The 18359-nt window shown below is 51.5% G+C and overlaps 1 protein-coding gene across 2 annotated transcripts in view; it reads right to left on the bottom strand.

The window, feature by feature from the left end:
• Positions 1–16581, bottom strand: part of TPRG1 (tumor protein p63 regulated 1) — a 64139-nt gene extending 47558 nt beyond the window's left edge. Inside the window, exons 1-3 of one of the 2 annotated variants that reach the window (XM_053305188.1) lie at positions 16491–16581; positions 2236–2452; positions 1322–1413 (exon numbers count right to left, since the gene is read on the bottom strand). In XM_053305188.1, coding sequence (XP_053161163.1) covers positions 1322–1413; positions 2236–2442 — 299 coding nt within the window. In that variant the 5' untranslated portion in view covers positions 2443–2452; positions 16491–16581. Of the gene's footprint in view, positions 1–1321; positions 1414–2235; positions 2453–12115; positions 12255–16490 lie in introns of those variants that run through there. The other variant, XM_053305187.1, reaches the window with a different exon arrangement.
• Positions 16582–18359: the final 1778 nt, after the last annotated feature.

Here is an 18359-nt window from a genome sequence, read left to right as displayed (position 1 = left end):
ACGTACCTGTTTTCCCAGGCTTTCAATTGAAACTTAAATTTTAATATGTTTTAATTCACTGAGATTTTTATTCTGTTTTATGAATGTTAACTATTTATATTGTTTTTATATTATGTTTTAACTGTACACCGCCTGGAGATTTCTATATCAGGCAGTATGGAAACTGATTGATTGATTAAGTGCCCTCACGTCGGTGTCCACTCTTAGTGACCACATAGATTCTCTCCAGGAGTACAGAAATACAATCAATCAATCAATCAATCAATCAATCAGTTACCCCACCCTCTGAGCACGGCTGCTTGTGTGCCTGGGCTGTGCTGAATCATGATCCCTGTGGCTGTTTGCGGGGGCATAAATGGACCACTTCTAAGCACTTCTGGCTCTAAAGCCATCCATTAACCAGGAGTCTGAGGCAACCTTTGATTCTGGCCCTAAGACATTGCAATGTCGTTTTCACGGTATTTCGGCAAAGGGCTTTGCTACACCAGATGGAGCCACCAGGTGGCAGCACAGAGAGAGGGAAAAGAAGCTTTATTGAAAAATGGCAAGAAAAATAATCAGATAATGCACCCAGTATCCTTGTCTATTTTATGTCTCATTACACATGGCCATTTGGGATTTCTACCATGTATAATTAAATAAGCTCCAGAGAAAACAACACTGGCAGCCGTTGCCAGAAGTTGCCATGAATCCAGTCTTTCTGGTAGAAAAGGTAACATCTATTAATTTCACAGCACAGAGGTGTTTTAAGGGCGTTTTAAGAGCATTCTTGAGTCAGGAACAGTTTTTTAAAAAATTATAATTTATACTGGACCATCAGGGTACATAGCCCTTTCTAGGGCAGCATAAACAATAGTTCTCTGCCCCAAGGGGGCTGCACATTCTAAACTTGGACAGTGTGTTGCTTGCTCGGTGGGGGGCAGGTGGAAGGGGAAGACAGCAAAGAGGAAAAGATAACAAGGGATGAAGTAAGAAAGTGCAGCACCCCTTTGGGTCATGTCCTCACACACAGGTCTCAGCCCCAGGGAACTTGCATCTACATTTAAACTCTCTTTGTGTGCAGACAGCCAGGAAGTTGCTAAGTGAGCCTCATGACAAGCTCTGCAAGGTTGCCCTTCTAAGTTCCATTGCTACAGATTACTAAAAGGCCATAGAGGAATTAGATGTTGCAGTTTGACACATCTGTGTAAAAGGCCATAGACCAGAATTACTCCGGGTGATTGCTGGCAACCCTGGACCAAGGCAACAGAAATGGCCAAGTGCTGAGAAGAGCTGCTGTGTGAACATGGCTCAGAATAAGGGAATCCCCAGAGGGGCTTACTCAGTCAGCAGCCAGAAGCTGTGTGCAAATTCTCCCATGCTCTCCACCACGTGGGTCTTCAGATCATCCATGGCTTGGTCAAATGCTCCTGACTAAAAGAATAAGGAGGCAAAACATGGGGTGTGGGGAAACATGAGGAGACTGTTACAGCAATATGAAACGGTCTTGCCTTTAGGAAAATAGGAAGCTGCCATATCCTGAGTCAGACCATTGGTCTATCTAGCTCAGTACTGTCTACCCAGACTGGCAGCGGCTTCTCCAAGGTTGCAGACAGGAATCTCTCTCAGCCCTATCCTGGAGAAGCTGCCAGGGAGGGAACTTGGAACCTTCTGCTCTTCCCAGAGTGGCCCCATCCCCTAAGGGGAAGATCTCCCAGTGCTCAGACTCCTAGTCTCCCATTCATAGGCAACCAGGGTGGGCCCTGCTTAGCTAAGGGGACAAGTCCTGCTTGCTACCACCAGACCAGCTCTCCTCTCCCAATGCCCACCTACCAGCTGCATTTTTCTCTACCGACTTTCTGCAGACATGAGCTACACTAAAGAATGACCCTGGCCCAGCACTCCAGTGCTGCTACAGATCTACAGATTCTGCTTCCACCTCTGGACAAGACGGTTTCCTTCCTCCTCTGCTGCGGAATTGGCGGAGTTCCACCAGTGTGGCAGTGGATGCAATTATGCAGCCCATTGGAGTGACGCCTCCACTGGGGCCTCTGAGTAGGTCCAATCCCTGCAGATCAGTGGGTGGCCCCAGGGACCCTGGTTCCTTTCAAAGGCAGCTGTGTGGGACTGAACCTGAAACCAGACTTCCTACGCCTCCCGCTATCAAGGAATAAAAAGGAGCCACAGGTCTCCGTTCTCTGGTTTTGCCCCTTCCCCGCCACCAACCAGGCTCTTCTTTCAGTTGGGTTGACTCACCCTTGTGACGAAATACCTCCTTGCATTGCATGGGTCAGCGTACGGCCGGGGGTAGAGAATGGACTTGGAGGCAAAGGCCGGAGGTGTCCTTGGCTGCGTTTCTGGAGAGCTTCCCCGGCCGGAATGGTCCCCTCCCGGGTTCTTCTCTTCCTCCTCCTTTTGCATGTCCACTGTCTGGAACTCTGAGCTGCTTCCACCACCTGACATGCTGACAGTCCTAAAGCCAAACACAAGCAATTCCCCTGGTTAGTAGATGTCCCCCCTGGCTGGGCCTCTTCCCATTTCAAGGTGTGCACCTGTATAAGCCGCCCTGTTGTGCTTCACATTGGGCTGAAGGGAGAGTTGTCCAATAAAACTGGTTCAAAAGGATGCGTTCCAGATTGGCAGGCAGGGCTGAAGAGACCCCTCTTTGGCTGCCGTGGCTTCAGATGGTCCCATGAACAAGGCTTGACACAGCTGAGCTCCGTGAACGCTCCAGAGCCCTGCACAGACCCAACGAGGCTGGTCTGACTGCCCCAGGTTTGAAGTCTACTTATTGGTGGAGCCGGTGCTGGATGTTTAGGCAGGTGTGTTGTTTTTTCAAATTGCAATCTGAAAATTTCTTTTTCTTTTTTTAAAAAAAATTTAATTTAAAGAATAGAAATAAAAACAGGAAGGTGTGGTTACATCTCTTGAACTTCCAGCATACAAAATATATGTGCAGACTATTAAAAAAAAAAATTCAAAAAGAAAGACCTCTTTCATCCCTTCTCCAACCATTATCACATTAAGAAACTAAAACAAAGCCAGGAGATCTATATTAAGACTAAAATAAAATAGTAATATAATATAACATAAAAGGCATCGTTAATGGCAACCAAGTTGCAGATATGAATAACTGCTCTGTTAATAAGAGCTAAGTATAAGGAAGATTATTAATTAGTTTTGGATTTCTTAGGGACATAGGAAGCTGCCACATACTGAGTCAGACCATTGGTCTATCTAGCTCAGTATTGTCTACCCAGACTGGCAGCGGCTTCTCCAAGGCTGCAGGCAGAAGTCTCTCTCAGCCCTATCTGGAGATGCTGCCGGGGAAGGAACTTGGGACCTTCTGCATGCAAGCAAGAAAGTGCTCTAGAGAATGTACTAAAATGAATGGCAGGGAATGCCCACAGAAAAACACTGTTTCTTCCAAATGACCATTGAATTTTCATGCATTCCTATGGCCCTTTGCACATAGGAAGCTGCCTTCTACTGAGTCAGACCATTGGTCTATTTAGATCAGTATGGTCTGCCCAGGCTGGCAGCGGCTTCTCCAAGGTGGCAGGCAGGAGTCTCTCTCAGCCCTATCTGGAGATGCTGCCAGGGAGGGGACTGGGAACCTTCTGCTCTTCCCAGTGGTCAGATCATAGTCTCCTATTCAAATTCAAACTAGGGCAGATCCTGCTTAGCAAAGTGGACAATCCATGCTTGGTACCACAAGACCATCTCTCCGGGTCCTTCAAAAGCCAAGATGCATAGAATGCTTATAGCAAAATCCAACACTTGTGCAGTATGATTACGGCAGTGTGGAATTCACAAGGCATCGATTCAGAGGTCTCCACAGCACCCCTGAGGGCATTCGGAAGTGCCATGGATTCAGTGGCTATTCCTGGGAGTGAGGCTGCTCTTTCCATTCAGAGGCTGGGGCCCTGGGCTGGCGGCAGGGACAGCAGGCGGAGGAGGGGAGGCTTGTGATGGGTTTCATGCAGCTTGAACTTCCCCGTGCAAATCAATAGGAGTGGCCTTTGCATAAAACTGACTCATATAGCAATTGAATTAGACAGTGGATGGTTTAATGAATCCCTTGAATGAATTTTGCAATTTTCATTTTTAATAGTCACATATAACATTCAGGGACATGAAGGGTCACCTCAGACGTGAGCAAGCTTGCCTTAGCAAGAAGGGTGCTTAACCAAGGCAATGCCTCCTGCTCGGATAAAAACAGCTGCTGGGGGAGAGGCTTCAAGTCTGATGGGGACCATGGCGGGTGGGGTGCTGAAGGTTCCCCCTTTCCTGTCACACTGCTTTCCTGCTGATAATATACACACACACACACACACCAGCACTACTATATGCTGCACCCCCAAAGCAGCTTTTTGCTCAAGCACTTAAAGTGTGAGCAAAGGTTTCTTTTTAAAAGTGTGTCTGAATTCCTCTTCCTTGGAGACTGAGCACTTGTGGGTTCCTCAACTGAATGCCCAGGCCCAAAGTTTGAGTCTGGGCAACTCCAGCCAAAGAGATTGTAGGCAGGCTGCTGGGCTGAGAAAATGCCTGGTCTGCCGTGTGAAGCAGGGGTTATCAAACTCGGGTCCCCTGATGATGTGGGACTACAACTCCCATCATCCCCAGCCACCGTGGCCTTTGGTCGTGGTGGCTGGAGATGATGGGAGTTGTGGCCCAACAGCATCTGGAGACCAGCATTTGAGAACCTCTCTACTAATGGCTGCCTGTATACCAAGGGTCTGACCTGGGGCTATGACTTCATAGGCTCTTCTGCCCTATAACTGAGAGTACAGGCAGGTTCTCAGGCACATGGCTGGGAAGAATAGGGTGGAGCATTCTCTTGAGTACCCAATGGCCTGAAATAGGAGGAAGTGTGTGCAGGCATGGAAAATAGCCAGCCATGCCCTGTCTGTGTGAACAAGGGTCATTGATTCATGGCAGCGAGGTAGGCACTCCCAAATTAAGGGTGTTTCCAGGCAGCAGCAAAAAGCACTGGGAGGCACTTTTGCAAGCATGGCTTTATTCCCTTTCAACATGAACTACTGCTAGGGCTGCTACTACTACTGCGAGTATTTATATACTGCTCTTCAACCAAAGTTCTCAAAGCGGTATACACAGGGAAATGCATAAATAAGATGCGTGCAGGCCTCCTTTCACCATGCGTGTTCTAAGTGATGCTTTGTCCAGAGTGACAGCAGGGTCTTCGCACAGTTTTCTCAGCGCCATCTGCTGGCCAAATCTTGTGTTCTGTGAAGAACCACTAGGGATGTGCACGGTCCGGAGAAGTCCGGACCGGCACCGAAGGGGGGCCTTGTTTTTAGGGCGGGGAGGGCTTGCTTAGCCCTCCCGCCTCCTTGCCCCCGCCAGCGCCCGTATTTAACATTATAGGGGCGCTGGAAACCAGCCGCCCCCCCCGCCGCCGCCACCGCCGCCGCCGCGAAATCACTCTTAAAAACATCCAGCCCTCCCTCCCTCCCAGCTAGCTGCCCGCCCGCCCCCCCACCCACCCACCCAGTCGCTCACCCGGTCGGTAGATACTAAGCGAGAGGAGCTCCGGCACAGAGCTCCTCTTGCTAGGAAGGCCTCCGTGAGAATGGTGGCTTGCGCGCGCGCGCATGCGCGCGCCGCAAACCACGCCGTTCTCCGGAGGCCCGGTCTACCCGCCGGGAAAGGGCCGGGTAGACCGGGCCTCCGATCGCTGGGTAGACCGGGCCTCCGATCGCCGGAGGCCCGGTCTACCCAGCGATCGGAGGCCCGGTCTACCCGGCCCTTTCCCGGCGGGTAGACCGGGCCTCCGGAGAACGGCGTGGTTTGTGGCGCGCGCATGCGCGCGCGCGCAAGCCACCATTCTCCCGGAGGCCTTCCTAGCAAGAGGAGCTCTGTGCCGGAGCTCCTCTCGCTTAGTATCTACCGACCGGGTGAGCGACTGGGTGGGTGGGTGGGGGGGCGGGCGGGCAGCTAGCTGGGAGGGAGGGAGGGCTGGATGTTTTTAAGAGTGATTTCGCGGCGGCGGCGGTGGCGGCGGCGGGGGGGGCGGCTGGTTTCCAGCGCCCCTATAATGTTAAATACGGGCGCTGGCGGGGGCAAGGAGGCGGGAGGGCTAAGCAAGCCCTCCCCGCCCTTAAAGATATACCCCCCACCCGGACCCGAACCAGCCCAGTCCGAACCGGTCCGGCAGTTCGGCCATTCTTTGGAATGGCCGCCGGACCGGTTCGGGCACACCACTAAGAACCACCATTCACCATAGAAGTAAACATCAGTTCTTCACAGAATGCAAAAGCCGGCCAGCAGGTGGCGCTGAGAAAATGGCATGAGGGCATTTTTCACACGGGGCTTTTAGCTTGCATCTCCCGGAATGGAGGGTGTGTGTTCACACATCGGTCAGATTTATCCTGAAGTCCCTGCGAGCTATCGGGGAGTTCACACACAATTCAGGTTTTGCTTTGTTTTTTGTTTTTAAATGCATGTTAAGAGTGTAGCCCAATTTATATCCAGGGTTTAAAAAATCCACTTTTTGTGTTGGTTTTTGCAGGCAACGTGAACTCGTAGTAAAGCCTCCCAGTGAGGGGGTCTGGAAACCATGTCCTAGGAGGATTGTGGTTGAAGACACTGGGATGGTTATTCAGGGGAAGAGAAGACCAAGGGGAGGCAGGATAGCCACCTTCCAATCTCCAGAGGGTCGCCATGCCAGATCAGGAGGAACGGACTTGTTCTCTGTTGCTCGCTCCCGAGCACAGGGCTCGAACCCAGGGCTTGAAATGGCAAAGAAGCAGAGGCTGGCTAGACCTCAGGAGGGATTTCCTAACTGCAGGAATTCTTTGGCAGCAGAAGAATGGGCTTTGCACTGTGGCAAGCTAAGGCTGCGCAATTCGGTCCACTGGAGGTTTTCAAAACAGAGAGACTGCCGCAGATTCTGTCTACAAGACTTCCAAGGTCCCTTTCCACTCTAAAATGCCATGATCTCAACCCATCTGGGTGCCTGGCCACATCAATAAGCCCTTCGTGGCTTCACTGGCACAACTGAAAATATTCCGGCGAATGGGGTTCCTTGTGCAACCTGTCCCACAACAGGGGAGGGGTGAACTCCCAGCCAGTGCTGATTGGCTGAAGTCACACCTTATAAAAGGCCAGATGCCACTGCAAGCTTACTGGCAGGATGTGAAGGCAGGCCCTCCCTCCGCCGTTACTCCCCTGCAACTGGTGTTCAAAGAGGCATCCTGCCTTTGAGGCTGGAAGCGGCCTATAGCCCTCCGACTAGTAGCCACTGATAGACCTCTCCTCCATGAAGTTATCCAAACCCCTCTTAAAGCCATCCAGGTTGTTGCCTTTCACCACATAGGAACATAGGAAGCTGCCATATACTGAGTAAGACTCTTGGTCCATCTAGCTCAGTATTGTCTACAGACTGGCAGCGGCTTCTCCAAGGTTGCAGGAACAAATATCTCTCAGCCCTATCTTGGAGATGTCAGGGAGGGAACTTGGAGATTTCAGGGAGGGAACTTCTGCTCTTCTCCATCCCCTATGGGAAATATCTTACAATCCTCACACATCAAGTCTCCCATTCATATGCAACCTTGGCAGACCCTGCTTAGCTAAGGGTACAATTCATGCTTGCTACCACAAGACCAGCTCTCCTCTCACATCTTGTGGCAGAGAATTCCACAAGTTGATTATGTGTTGTGTGAAAAAGTACCTCTGTTTGTTGGTCCTAAATTTCCTGGTAATTTCCTCTCCTGCTGTTGCTCCCCTGCAACTGGTGTTGAGAGGCATCGTGCCTCTGAGGCTGGAGATGGCCCACAGCCACCAGACTAGCAGCCACTGATAGTGCCTTGACCAGCCTGCCCCTCACAAAATATGGCTCCGTAATTTAATATTTTTAGATTGCAAGCTTATCCCAGTTTTCCTCCACGGAGCTCAAGGAGAGAGTTCATAGTTCTCTTCTTCCCCATACTTTATCTGCCCAGCAGTCCTGTGAGGTCCTTGGGTCACATCGGGAGCTTCATGTCAGAGGGGAGCTTTGTAGCCCCACTAACTGGGCCAAGAGGCACCTTTTAAAGTGGTAGGTCTCTTATAGTAATCAGGGGAGAGCAACTGTCTCTCCCCCTCCATCCCTAGCACAGCGAATCTCCAGTAGGGATGTGCACGAACTGGTCCGAAGGCCACGCAAGAGGCCTGCGAACCAGTTCGTGCTGGTGCCGGTTTGAAGTTTGATGCCAGCGGGGGGGGGGTGTCACTCTTTAAGGGCAGGGGGGGCTGGCACTTACCCCTTCTGCCACTCCCCCCCCCCGCTGGCACTCCATTTTTTAAAAAAACTGCACGCAGCCCGTACTTCCTTATTTCCAGGCAATAACGGGGGCAGGGGCGGCAGGGAGGAATGCTGCCACCCTGAAAACTTTTTTTTTAAATGGAGCACTGGCGGGGGGGGGAGTGACGGAAGGGGTAAGTGCAACCCCCCCTTAAAGGGAGACCCCCGCCAGCATCGAATCGCGCCTCCGCGGTTTCGTGCACATCACTATCCTCCAGTGGCTGTTACTGGTGTCTACCTTATATTTTCTTTTTTAGAATGAGAGCCCTTTGGGAGCAGGGATCCATCCTATTTTATTCTTTATTGGTCTATGTAGACCACTTTGGAAACCTTGCTGGAAAGTGGTATATAAGTAGTAGGAGTCTTCGTAGCCTGGGCGCTTTCCAGATTAGACCCTGCTAGGGGGTCACGTTGGCTCTCGGAAGTGTGCTTCCACCGCAGTCCCTACACGGACAGCAGGGTGCCGTTCACATTGCCAATGCCTTGTCTGAAATGTAATCGCTACACTATAGAGCTAGGACATCGTATATCCGGCGTTAAAAGGTTGCTGTTTTTTTCAGGTTGTTAGTTTCCGCAAGACTGCTCCCCCTGCTATTTATGTTTTCAATGCAACTTGCTTGAATGGAGGCATTTTGCTGCTGTTGAGCAGCTAGTCTGGAAAGCACAAATTGGCTGGTTGGCTAAGCAGGATCTGGCCTGGTTTGCATCGGAATGGGAGACTACGTGTGTGGGCACTGGAAGATATTCCCCTCAGGGGATGGAGCCGCTCTGGGAAGAGCATCTGAGGTTCAAAGTTCCCTCTCTGGCAGCATCTCCAAGATAGGGCTGAGAGAGACTCCTGCCTACAACCTCAGAGAAGCTGCTGCCAGTCTGGGTAGACGATACTGAGCTAGATGGACCAAGGGTCTGACTCAGTATATGGCAGCTTCCTGCATTCCCGTGAACAGTCCCTTAAGTCTGGCTGACCTTTCAGCACTCCTCCTCGGCACTGCAACTCTCCCCTCCCCACATGCTTCAGGAGTCCACCTCCGTAAACCACGCAGTCCCATTCCTGAGAGGATGGAGCGGAGAGCAGGACTTCCTGGCAGGGTGTTGTGGGCTCTTGCTGCAAAGTCACACTGACCTCCTCCTCCTCCTCCTCCTCCACCGCCTGCAAGCTCTCCTGGCACCGGTTTGGGCCCTGCTGGAGGGGAATCACTTAGCAATATTGAGCTGGGAGGAAACAACACGCTGCCCCCATTAGCTAATACTCCACGAACAGGACGTCCTGATGCTTGGCAGGCCAGCCGTGCCAGGGAGGGAAGCGGCACCTGACTGCCGAGGGAAGGAAGGGGAGGGGGAGTCCCCAAACCTGTTTGGAAGCTGCAGCCTGCAGCCCAGAGCAGACGGCTCCTTAACCACGGGGATGAGGTGGTGGTTGAGGCACGGTTCATTTCTTGAATTCCTAGCCTGCGGCTGCACCTCATGGGCTCAGAGCAGCTTGGCAGGGGTTCTCCAGCACGGGTCCCCAGAAGCTGTTCAATGACAACTAACTCCCATCACTGTATTGCCACTGGCAGCCAGCCGATGAGCAGCAGGTTGTTTGGGATTCGCAGACAATGGGCTCAAACCAGTGCTGAATGCTAACAGAGGTTGTATCAAGCAAAGCTCAATAACAGTTTAAAGAGGATTGCAGAGGAAATGAAACTAAGTCATATGTCAAAAGAGAATCATGGAATAAAGAGAAGATTACAGATGAAAGAACAGTTGTAGGTCCCTGACCCCTGCTGGCGACCTTGTCCGTGGGAAGTCCACTCAAATGGACGGAACGACCTCAGTGCCCCTTCTGCGGTGCAGCGTCGGCCATGGCTTCCTCCTGGACCGACACAGAACTCCCCACTTTAGGGAGTCTGTCTGCCTTTTTTATACCTGTGAACAGCCCTTGGAAAAGGCTGCAGTCCCCCTCCCCATCCATCGCACGCCATTCCTTTCATCTGACAGGAAAGGGAGGGAGTGATAGGCCTCCTTATCAGCAAGTGTGTGATTGGGTGCCCAGGGCATTCCAACCCTGGGCACAGCCTGATTCGTCTTCCCTAAATGTTTTGGGAACCGTTCTCTGTGTCTTGGGCAAAGCCTCTCCTCCTTCCCAATTATTTTGGGCAGCACTGCCGATGCCTAGCTGTGCTATTTGGCAAGACTTAAATATCGAGTCTGCACCTGGTCTGGGAGAGCCAGCCAGGGCCGTTCGTAGTTCACTTCTTCGAGAAAGGCCCAAGGAGAAAAGGCCTGAAATTAACATTCTATATGCAGAAATATATGATTATAAGCAATGTATGGTCATTAGCATGTGTAGAGGGCAGGAATGGGTTACACCACTGAACTCCACGCCCATCTTCCGCGGTGCCACTACAGTCACGCCCAGCCACCATGGCCCTTGGGGATGATGGGAGTTGTAGTCTATCTGGGGGAGCCAAATTCTTGGCCACGGTGGCTGGGGATCAGTGTCCCCTCTAACAGGGATTCCCAGAGGTTCTTGGCTACAACTCCCAGAATCCCCAGCTGCAATGGCTTTTGCTTGGGGGTTATGGGAAGTGTAGCCAGCAACCTCTGGGAATCCCTGTTAGAGGGGGCACTTCTGGGGCTGAGGGGAGATGTAGTCCAATCACCTTTGGGGACCCATGTTTGAGAGCCCTCGGCGTGCGGCATTTTACTCAAGCTCCCACAGTGGCCCACAATCTAAAGAATGAATGGCTTGGGGGTTAAAAGAGGCCAAAGGAAGGGGAAATGATGCCCCATGTAAACATAAAATGTGTTTAAAAGGGGGAGAAGGAGCTCAGTCCCACGTGTGGGGGGTCATAAAGGAGGACAGGGCTCTTCCCTCTTCTGTGCACCTTCTAAAGGTACACAGGTGGTCCTTTCCCACTGAGCAGCCCTCGTCCCCAGAGCAGGGGTGCTGATGTGGTGGTCCTCCACAATGTATTTTATTGTATGTATGTATGTATGTATGTATGTATCTTTTATTGTATGTTTTAATTTTTGTAAACCGCCTTGGGGTTTTCTTTTAACGAAAGGCGGTATAGAAATGTAAAAATAAAATAAATAAATAAATAAAATAAAATAAATTATGCCTGGGGGAGATGGGAGTTGTGGTTCCACATCATCTGGAGCAGGGATTCTCCAGGTTGGGTCCCCAGATGTTATTCTACTTCAGTTCCCATAATCCCCAGTGGCCTTTGGTTGGGGATTATGGGAGTTGGAGTCCAATAACATCTGGGGACCCAACCTGGAGAATCTTTGATCTGGAGGACCACCGGCTGGGAACCCCTGCTGTAAAGCTGTTCCAAGGAGGGGGGTGGATGCACCTGGAACACTCCTCCTCCTCCTCCTCCTTCCTCCTCCTCCAGCAGCAGCGACTGTCTCTCTATGGTGATGAATGCTAGCAATCCAGGTGCCGCAATGCGGAGTAGGTAGGCTGGGCCGGGCAGAGCTTGGAGCGCCATCCCAGGGGCAATGGCAGCATCCCTGAGGAGGCATTCACAGGGCAGATGCAGGTCTGGGAGCTGCCTTTCCTTACCGGGGCAGCGGAGGCAGCAGGTTCCCAGTGCAGAAGGGGGAATCTTGGCAGATGCCACTTCTCTTACAGGGGCAGAGAAAACCAAGCCACACCTGTTGGAATTCCCTCTTCCACACAACTCCTTTAGGATTTTATTTCATTACACTTTAACGCTATTAATCTTCCAAGGAGCTTAGGACAGCGTTCTTTGATCCTCACAACAACACTATGAGGCAGGTTAGGCTGAGAGAAAATAAGGCCGTCTTCACAACCCAAATCCCTGAGTATACAGCACCTACCTTGGCCCACATGAATCGGTGCTCCGCTGCGCCACGTTGCCACACGATAGGTGCGGCGGAGCTGGCTGCATGAGGGCTCTGGAGGTCTTCCAGTATCCCGCAATGCATTGCATGGGCAGCAGAGAGGCCAATGCAGCAGCTTCCGGCTTCCCAGCCACTCTAGATGTGGCACTCTGTGGTTAAGAGCAAGCCGGGCTGCCGGAAGATCCTGCATACAGCCCTGATCGCACACACAATCGGGGCTGTTGGGGTAAGATGGGGCATTGCCCCTTGAACCTAAGTAAAACATTAGGTACATGGACAGGGTTGGGACAGAAGAAGAGCACTGCTGGATCAGGCCCAAGGAGGCCCATCCAGCCCAGCCTCCTTTTCCCACCAGATGCCTCTGGAAGCCACAGGCAGGAGTTGAGAGCATGTCCTCTCTCCTGCTGTTGCTCCCCTGCAACTGGGATTCCTTGATGAGGCAGAGCAGGTAGCCCTGCTCTGGAGCAGCAAGGTAGGAGCGGGTCCTGGGCTCCACATGAGCCTCGCGACCCAGGTTTCCCCACTCCTCTCCTGCTGTGGCGAGTCGTGTGAACGACCTCGATGACTGGCCCAAGGCCACCCAGTGAGTTTCATGACTGAGTGGGATTGGAACACAAGTCCCCTTGGTCCAAAGTGGCCTTCTAGCCTTCTCGCTCATGCCCCTCCCTCTTCCTCCACCCAAGCATGGCTTCTTTTAGCCTTGCAGAGCTGCTTGCTAGTTCTCTCCTTGTTGGGGGCTGCACCCTGAAGCCATCACTTTGCTCTGGGGCATAGCAAGCCCTGAGGAACCAGAGAGGCCAGCTGTTACCCTGGAGGAAGACTCTGTTCAGTGGTGTGCATCCATGCCTTAGGGCAGGGGCTCTCAGCCAAGTGACCCAAGGTCATTGTGGTGGCTGGGAATTATGGGAGTTGTAGTTGAACATCTGAGGACCCAAGGTGGGGGACCCCTCGCAATAGTAAGAAGCTAAGAGTAGTCGGAAAGAAATTCGGCGTGCAGCGGAAGCAGAAACCCAGGGAACAGCCATGTCTGAGATCTGCTGCACCCGTAGGAACTGCACAGCAATAAGTCAAGTTTGATTGCTCCACAGTTCAGCCTCCCGTGACATTACTTTGCAATGTTTACAGCAGCTGATATTAAACTAAGCCACATCACAGCCAGCAGTGCCGAAGGGGGAATTTGGGCAGGTGCAAAAGCTGCCGGGGAGGGAAGTGACCCTTGCCTGCCGAAAGAGAGAGCTAGCAGCTTCCCATATTTGTTTCTTTCATGTATGTATTTATTTAAAATGCTTCTTTATACCCACCCCTACAGTATATTACTGCTCAGGGTGACTAACAACATCAGTAAAATCTAATCTAATCTATCTGTCTGTCTATCCATCCATCCATCCATCCACACACACATATATCACACACACAGCACACACAAATAAAATAACAAAGAGAGAGAGAGAGAGAGAGAGAGAGAATAAACTGACTAAAGCCAAGCCTTAGTTAAAACCAAAATTTGAGATTACAAGTTAAAATGTTAAAAGTTAAAACTCACTCGATGCAGTTACAGCTGAAACGTTAAAAACCCCTCCCCAAATAAATGGGCCTTCAACAATTTCTCAAAGACCCTGGGAAAGTCATGTGTACAGAACCCCCACGTGTTGCAATCCCTTCTTCAAGGGCACCCGATTCCCAGGATGGGAGCTTGTTGCTTGTGCCCCAGCAAGAGGACCCCCTGCAAGCGCCCTGTGGACAGAGCCCCCCTGGGGCCTGGAATGTGCTGATATTTGAGGCAGGATCTCAGAGCCATGGTTGTTGGCAGGGTGACCAAGTCATCAAAGGATACTGGGCCAAGGGCTCAAGCGGTGGGCAGAGGCGCTCTTCTTCTCCTCCCTGGAATTCTGGGCCCAAGTCCAGGGCTTCTTCCTCCACACCCCCTGGGGGCCCCCAAATCCTCAGGCGTGACCTCTACTTTAGAGACGGGGTGGAGTGGGGAAAGACATATGTGGGATGGGATTATGTTAAGTTGTGTGTTGAAGTGTTTCTACTAATGCACATTTGCATAAATAGACACCTGTTTTATATTCTTAGATTCTTGTGAGTTCAGTTGCTGTTTGTGCCCTCCAGAATCCACGTGTTAAAAGGCTCCAGAACCACCTAGGTGCCCCTCTGGCTGTGGGCATTAGGGAGGAGAAGGAAGGCCCAGGAGATACAAGGCCTAGGGGGGTTTCCTAAATCAGGGGTTCGGGACTCTTACAGGGAGTCCTGACTGCAACCAGGATCTTTTAAGAGTGCAAAAAAGCCCAGCTGGATCAGGCCAAGTGTCCACCCCGTCCAGTATCCTGCTTCACATACTGGCCAGCCAGTGCCCCCAGGACGGAAGTCCTCAAGTTGGGCAAAGAGGGCAGCCACTCCCTCCCACTGGTGTCCCCTAGCACCGGCTGCAGTCCCCCTCTGATCCTACCTGAGAAGGAGCAGTAACACCACAAGCGCAGCATGCCAGATGAGGCAGTTTCTGTTTGATCAGGAGAGCTTACGCATGAGTCTGCGAAGTGCATCACAGGGTTTTCCCTTCCTGTAGAAATCAACCCCCAAACAGTTGCGCAGGGCCAGTTCCTCCTATGCTGTTCTTATCAAGTGCTCACACACACTTCCATGCCTAGGTGTCAACTATCAAATCAACTATCCATCGATGGAGCTGTTGCCTTGTCCACTACCTCTTATTGCCTTTCCCTGTGGTGCTGGCCAGGAGCTTTTCCAGACAGAGCAGACTTTACCTCAGGTTTGCTGCGAGGCTTTACGGCGAGTTCAAATTTGCCCCCCAAAATCGACACAAAAAGTGGATTTTTTCCTACCCCAGACATAAATCAGGCTAGGCTCTAATGCACAATGAAAAACTCAAATCATGTCTGAAGTGCCCCCCAATAACTTGCATGGACTTTGGCGCAGATCTGACTGATGTGCGAATGCACACCCTCCATTCCAAGCGAAAAGCCCCGTCTAGAAATGCACCAAGTAGAGAGTCACAAGATCTGTGCTTGTTGGAGAGGCAGGTGGCTGTTTCCTTCTTTACCTGAACAGCAGGTGCGTCTTTCAGCTGGACTGTCCTTCCTCCACTGGGGCATCTAAAAGCCTTGCTCATTTACTGCTTAGATTGGTCTTTCTAAGCTGTAGAAAGATGGGGCTCTAAGAGGCGAGGTGGTCTTTCTGATTGGCCCGGAATGACATCATTTCTCCCGTGGTCCAAATGTCCAAGAAGGTGTTTTCATGACCCTCACATGCACCCCATTTTCTTGTCTCTGGACACATATCTGGCCCACCCAGATTCTGCCACTCCTTATCTTGTTTGACTATATGAAGTTCTACTCCGAGCTATACCACAGCTTTTTACTCAAGCATGCAAGTAACCTCACATAAGCATGCAACAAATTCACATTCCGGAGCCTGAAATATATTCCAAAAGCAGCTCTCTTATGCCCAGGTGTTCATTTCTGTGGGAATTCCCCTTTCCCTATCATCCATTGTCATTCTGCTCTATCCCCAATTTAACAGTTGCCATGCATTTCCCCTTCAGCTTTCCATCCCCTTCTATGGAACCAGAGACTAGTGCCCAGTTGGCTGTGCAGGCTCCCTTCTTAACAGAAGGACAGCCGGCACAGCCAATGGGGCTGGAGTGAGGGAGGAGCTTCCTCCCTCAACTCCAGCTCCGTGGGGCCCAAACTGCAGTGTCGATGTTCATACGTAACGCTGGCACTGCAGAAATGAGGTCTGCAGCAGCAAAACTCCACTCTGGCCAAAGGTTCAGTGTGGAGTTCAGCAAGGGAAACCGTAGGTTGCTTCCCCTGCAAACTCAATTTGCCCGATTTCGGACATTTGGGTTGGGTAACCAGAGGCAAAGGGACCAGACTGGGCTTTTGTCTTTGTTCCAGGATCCCTGGCTGACTGCCTTGTATGGCTGTCCTTAAAATTAAAAGAAAAGAAAAAATCCTGCCCAGGAAAACAGGGAGTGCAGCGCATTGGGCCAAGTAGTTGGACTGGGGAGACCCGTCCTCACTCAGCCCCCAAGCTCACTGGCTGGCCCCAGACAAGCTGCTACTGCCTCTTAGCTGAGCCTACTTCACAAGGCTATTGTGAAGAGAAAACATATATGATTGGGGGTGGGGGTGGGGAAACCTTGTCCCCAACATCCCAGCAGCTCTCCTAGTAAACAGCTGTTGGAGGATCACTGCAAACGTCTCTGTGCGTAGGGAACGGCCCTTATCCCCTGCCAGCCACGTCCACGTTCACCTAGTGGCATCATGCCAGCTTCTCCCTTAGGCAGGAGAAACCCTCCCCACACAGGCTCACCCAAAGGGGTTCTTACCTGCGTCAGGTGCGTGCAGCTCGGGACTCTCTGCAGAGCACTGATCTGGGCCCAGGAAGAGCAAGGATTGGGTTACCTGCCCAAACTGCACTGTCTGGTCAGGGAGGCTCAAAGAGGAAGTGCAGAAGCCAAGAAAGGGCGAGGCCGGCTGTTATCGGCGGAGCAGCCAGGTGGAGGGGGTGGAGTGTTTACCTTGCACTCTCTCTCTCTCTCCTTCTCTTTGCAACAGAGGCCCTCGGGATGGGAGAGACCTCACCAGTACTCTGTGTGCAGAATGGCTCGTCTGTGAGGTGGAGTCCTGCCCAGCGCACTCTCCACATGTTTCGTTTACAGGGTGCAGCTCTGGATCCAGGGAGGACAACACCCCTGACCGCCGCCAGTTGGAGGGGAAAGGAGTTGGTGGTTGCCGGACCTTCAGCCTGGCAGAGGTCAGGCTGCTAAAAGCCTGGTTGGAGTGCCAGAGGGCAAATCTGGAAAGTGTAGGTTTCCAGGAAAGGAGTGCTGTGGAGCATACACAGAGTACCTCCCCTCCACAATTACCCATGTCTGCATGCAGCACGTGGCACTGACACTGCCAGAGAAACACGCTGCCCGGCCTCTAGCTGCTATACCACACTGGCTCTCGGACAGGACTGACATCAGCACAGAGCAAGGGAAGTGCCTCCGGGGGCCCATCCCTGCCACTCCGACCCCCTCATAAGCTTCTCCTCCTGCCTGGTGGCCTCATTTCACTGCCAGCCCCCACCATGCCCCTGATGTAGCACCTCTCCAGAGCAACATGACGTCAGGGTCCCTGCGATGGCTCCAGAGGCCCAGTGCTGAGGGGGGCATTGCTGCTGGCCCCACACCCCATCAGCCTGCTCCAGCCCGCCCATGGTGCTGAGAGAAGCACTGCTGCTGCCTACCCCTCTTCTCATTGCTGGGGAGGCCCGCCAGGGCCCGTGTAAGGCCATGACAACTAGCAGGTGTGTAAGGCCATGAACAAGCCACCTAATGGCACCTCAGGGAAATGACTTGAATAGCAAGCCAGAGGTTGCCGCCTCGAATCCCTGCTGGTATGTTTCCCAGACATATCGATATAGGAAACACCGCTATCGGGCAGCAGCGATAGAGGAAGGTGCTGAAAGGCATCATCTCAACCTGCGCAGGAGGAGGCAATGGTCAACCCCTCCTGTATTCTACCAAAAGAAAACCCCAGGACTCTGTGGGCGCCAGGAGTCGTCATCTACTCGATGGCACACTTTATTTATTTATTTTATTGTTAAATGTATATACCGCCTTTCGTTAAAAACAATCCCAAGGCAGTTTACAAAAGTTAAAAAACCTATAATAAAAATGACAGTTAAAAGTATTAAGCTAAAAATATGAAAACAAATCTGATTTGAAATATATGAAATACAAACATAAAAACTGTAGACAAATAAAAACACACAGAAGCAGCAATAAAACAATCATGTAAAGGCCTGGATAAAAAGCCAAGATTTAACAAGCTTTCTAAAAACTGTGATGGAGTCTGAGGAGCAAATAGTTGCCACTGGGAGAGCATTCCAAAGTCTGGGGGCAGCAACAGAGAAGGCCCTGTCCCAAGTGCATGACAACCGAGCCTCCCTCATTGTCGGCACCCGGAGCAGAGCCCCCTCAGATGACCTCATCAAGCGGGCAGCAACCCTTGGGAGCAGGCGGTCACTCAGGTATCCCGGGCCCAAACTGTTGAGGGCTTTAAAGGTCAAAACCAGCAGCTTGAATTGGACCTGGAAACACACTGGTAACCAGTGGTAACTCTTTCAAAATAGTTGATAGTTTCAAAATAAAAAACTGGTAACTCTTTCAAAATAGGTGAGATATGATCACACTGGGCAGCTCCAGACA

The sequence above is a fragment of the Hemicordylus capensis genome, chromosome 3, assembly GCF_027244095.1.
Source record: "Hemicordylus capensis ecotype Gifberg chromosome 3, rHemCap1.1.pri, whole genome shotgun sequence".
NCBI lineage: Eukaryota > Metazoa > Chordata > Lepidosauria > Squamata > Cordylidae > Hemicordylus > Hemicordylus capensis.
Note: the sequence above shows the minus strand (reverse complement) of the source record. Positions and strands in the feature narration are given on the sequence as shown.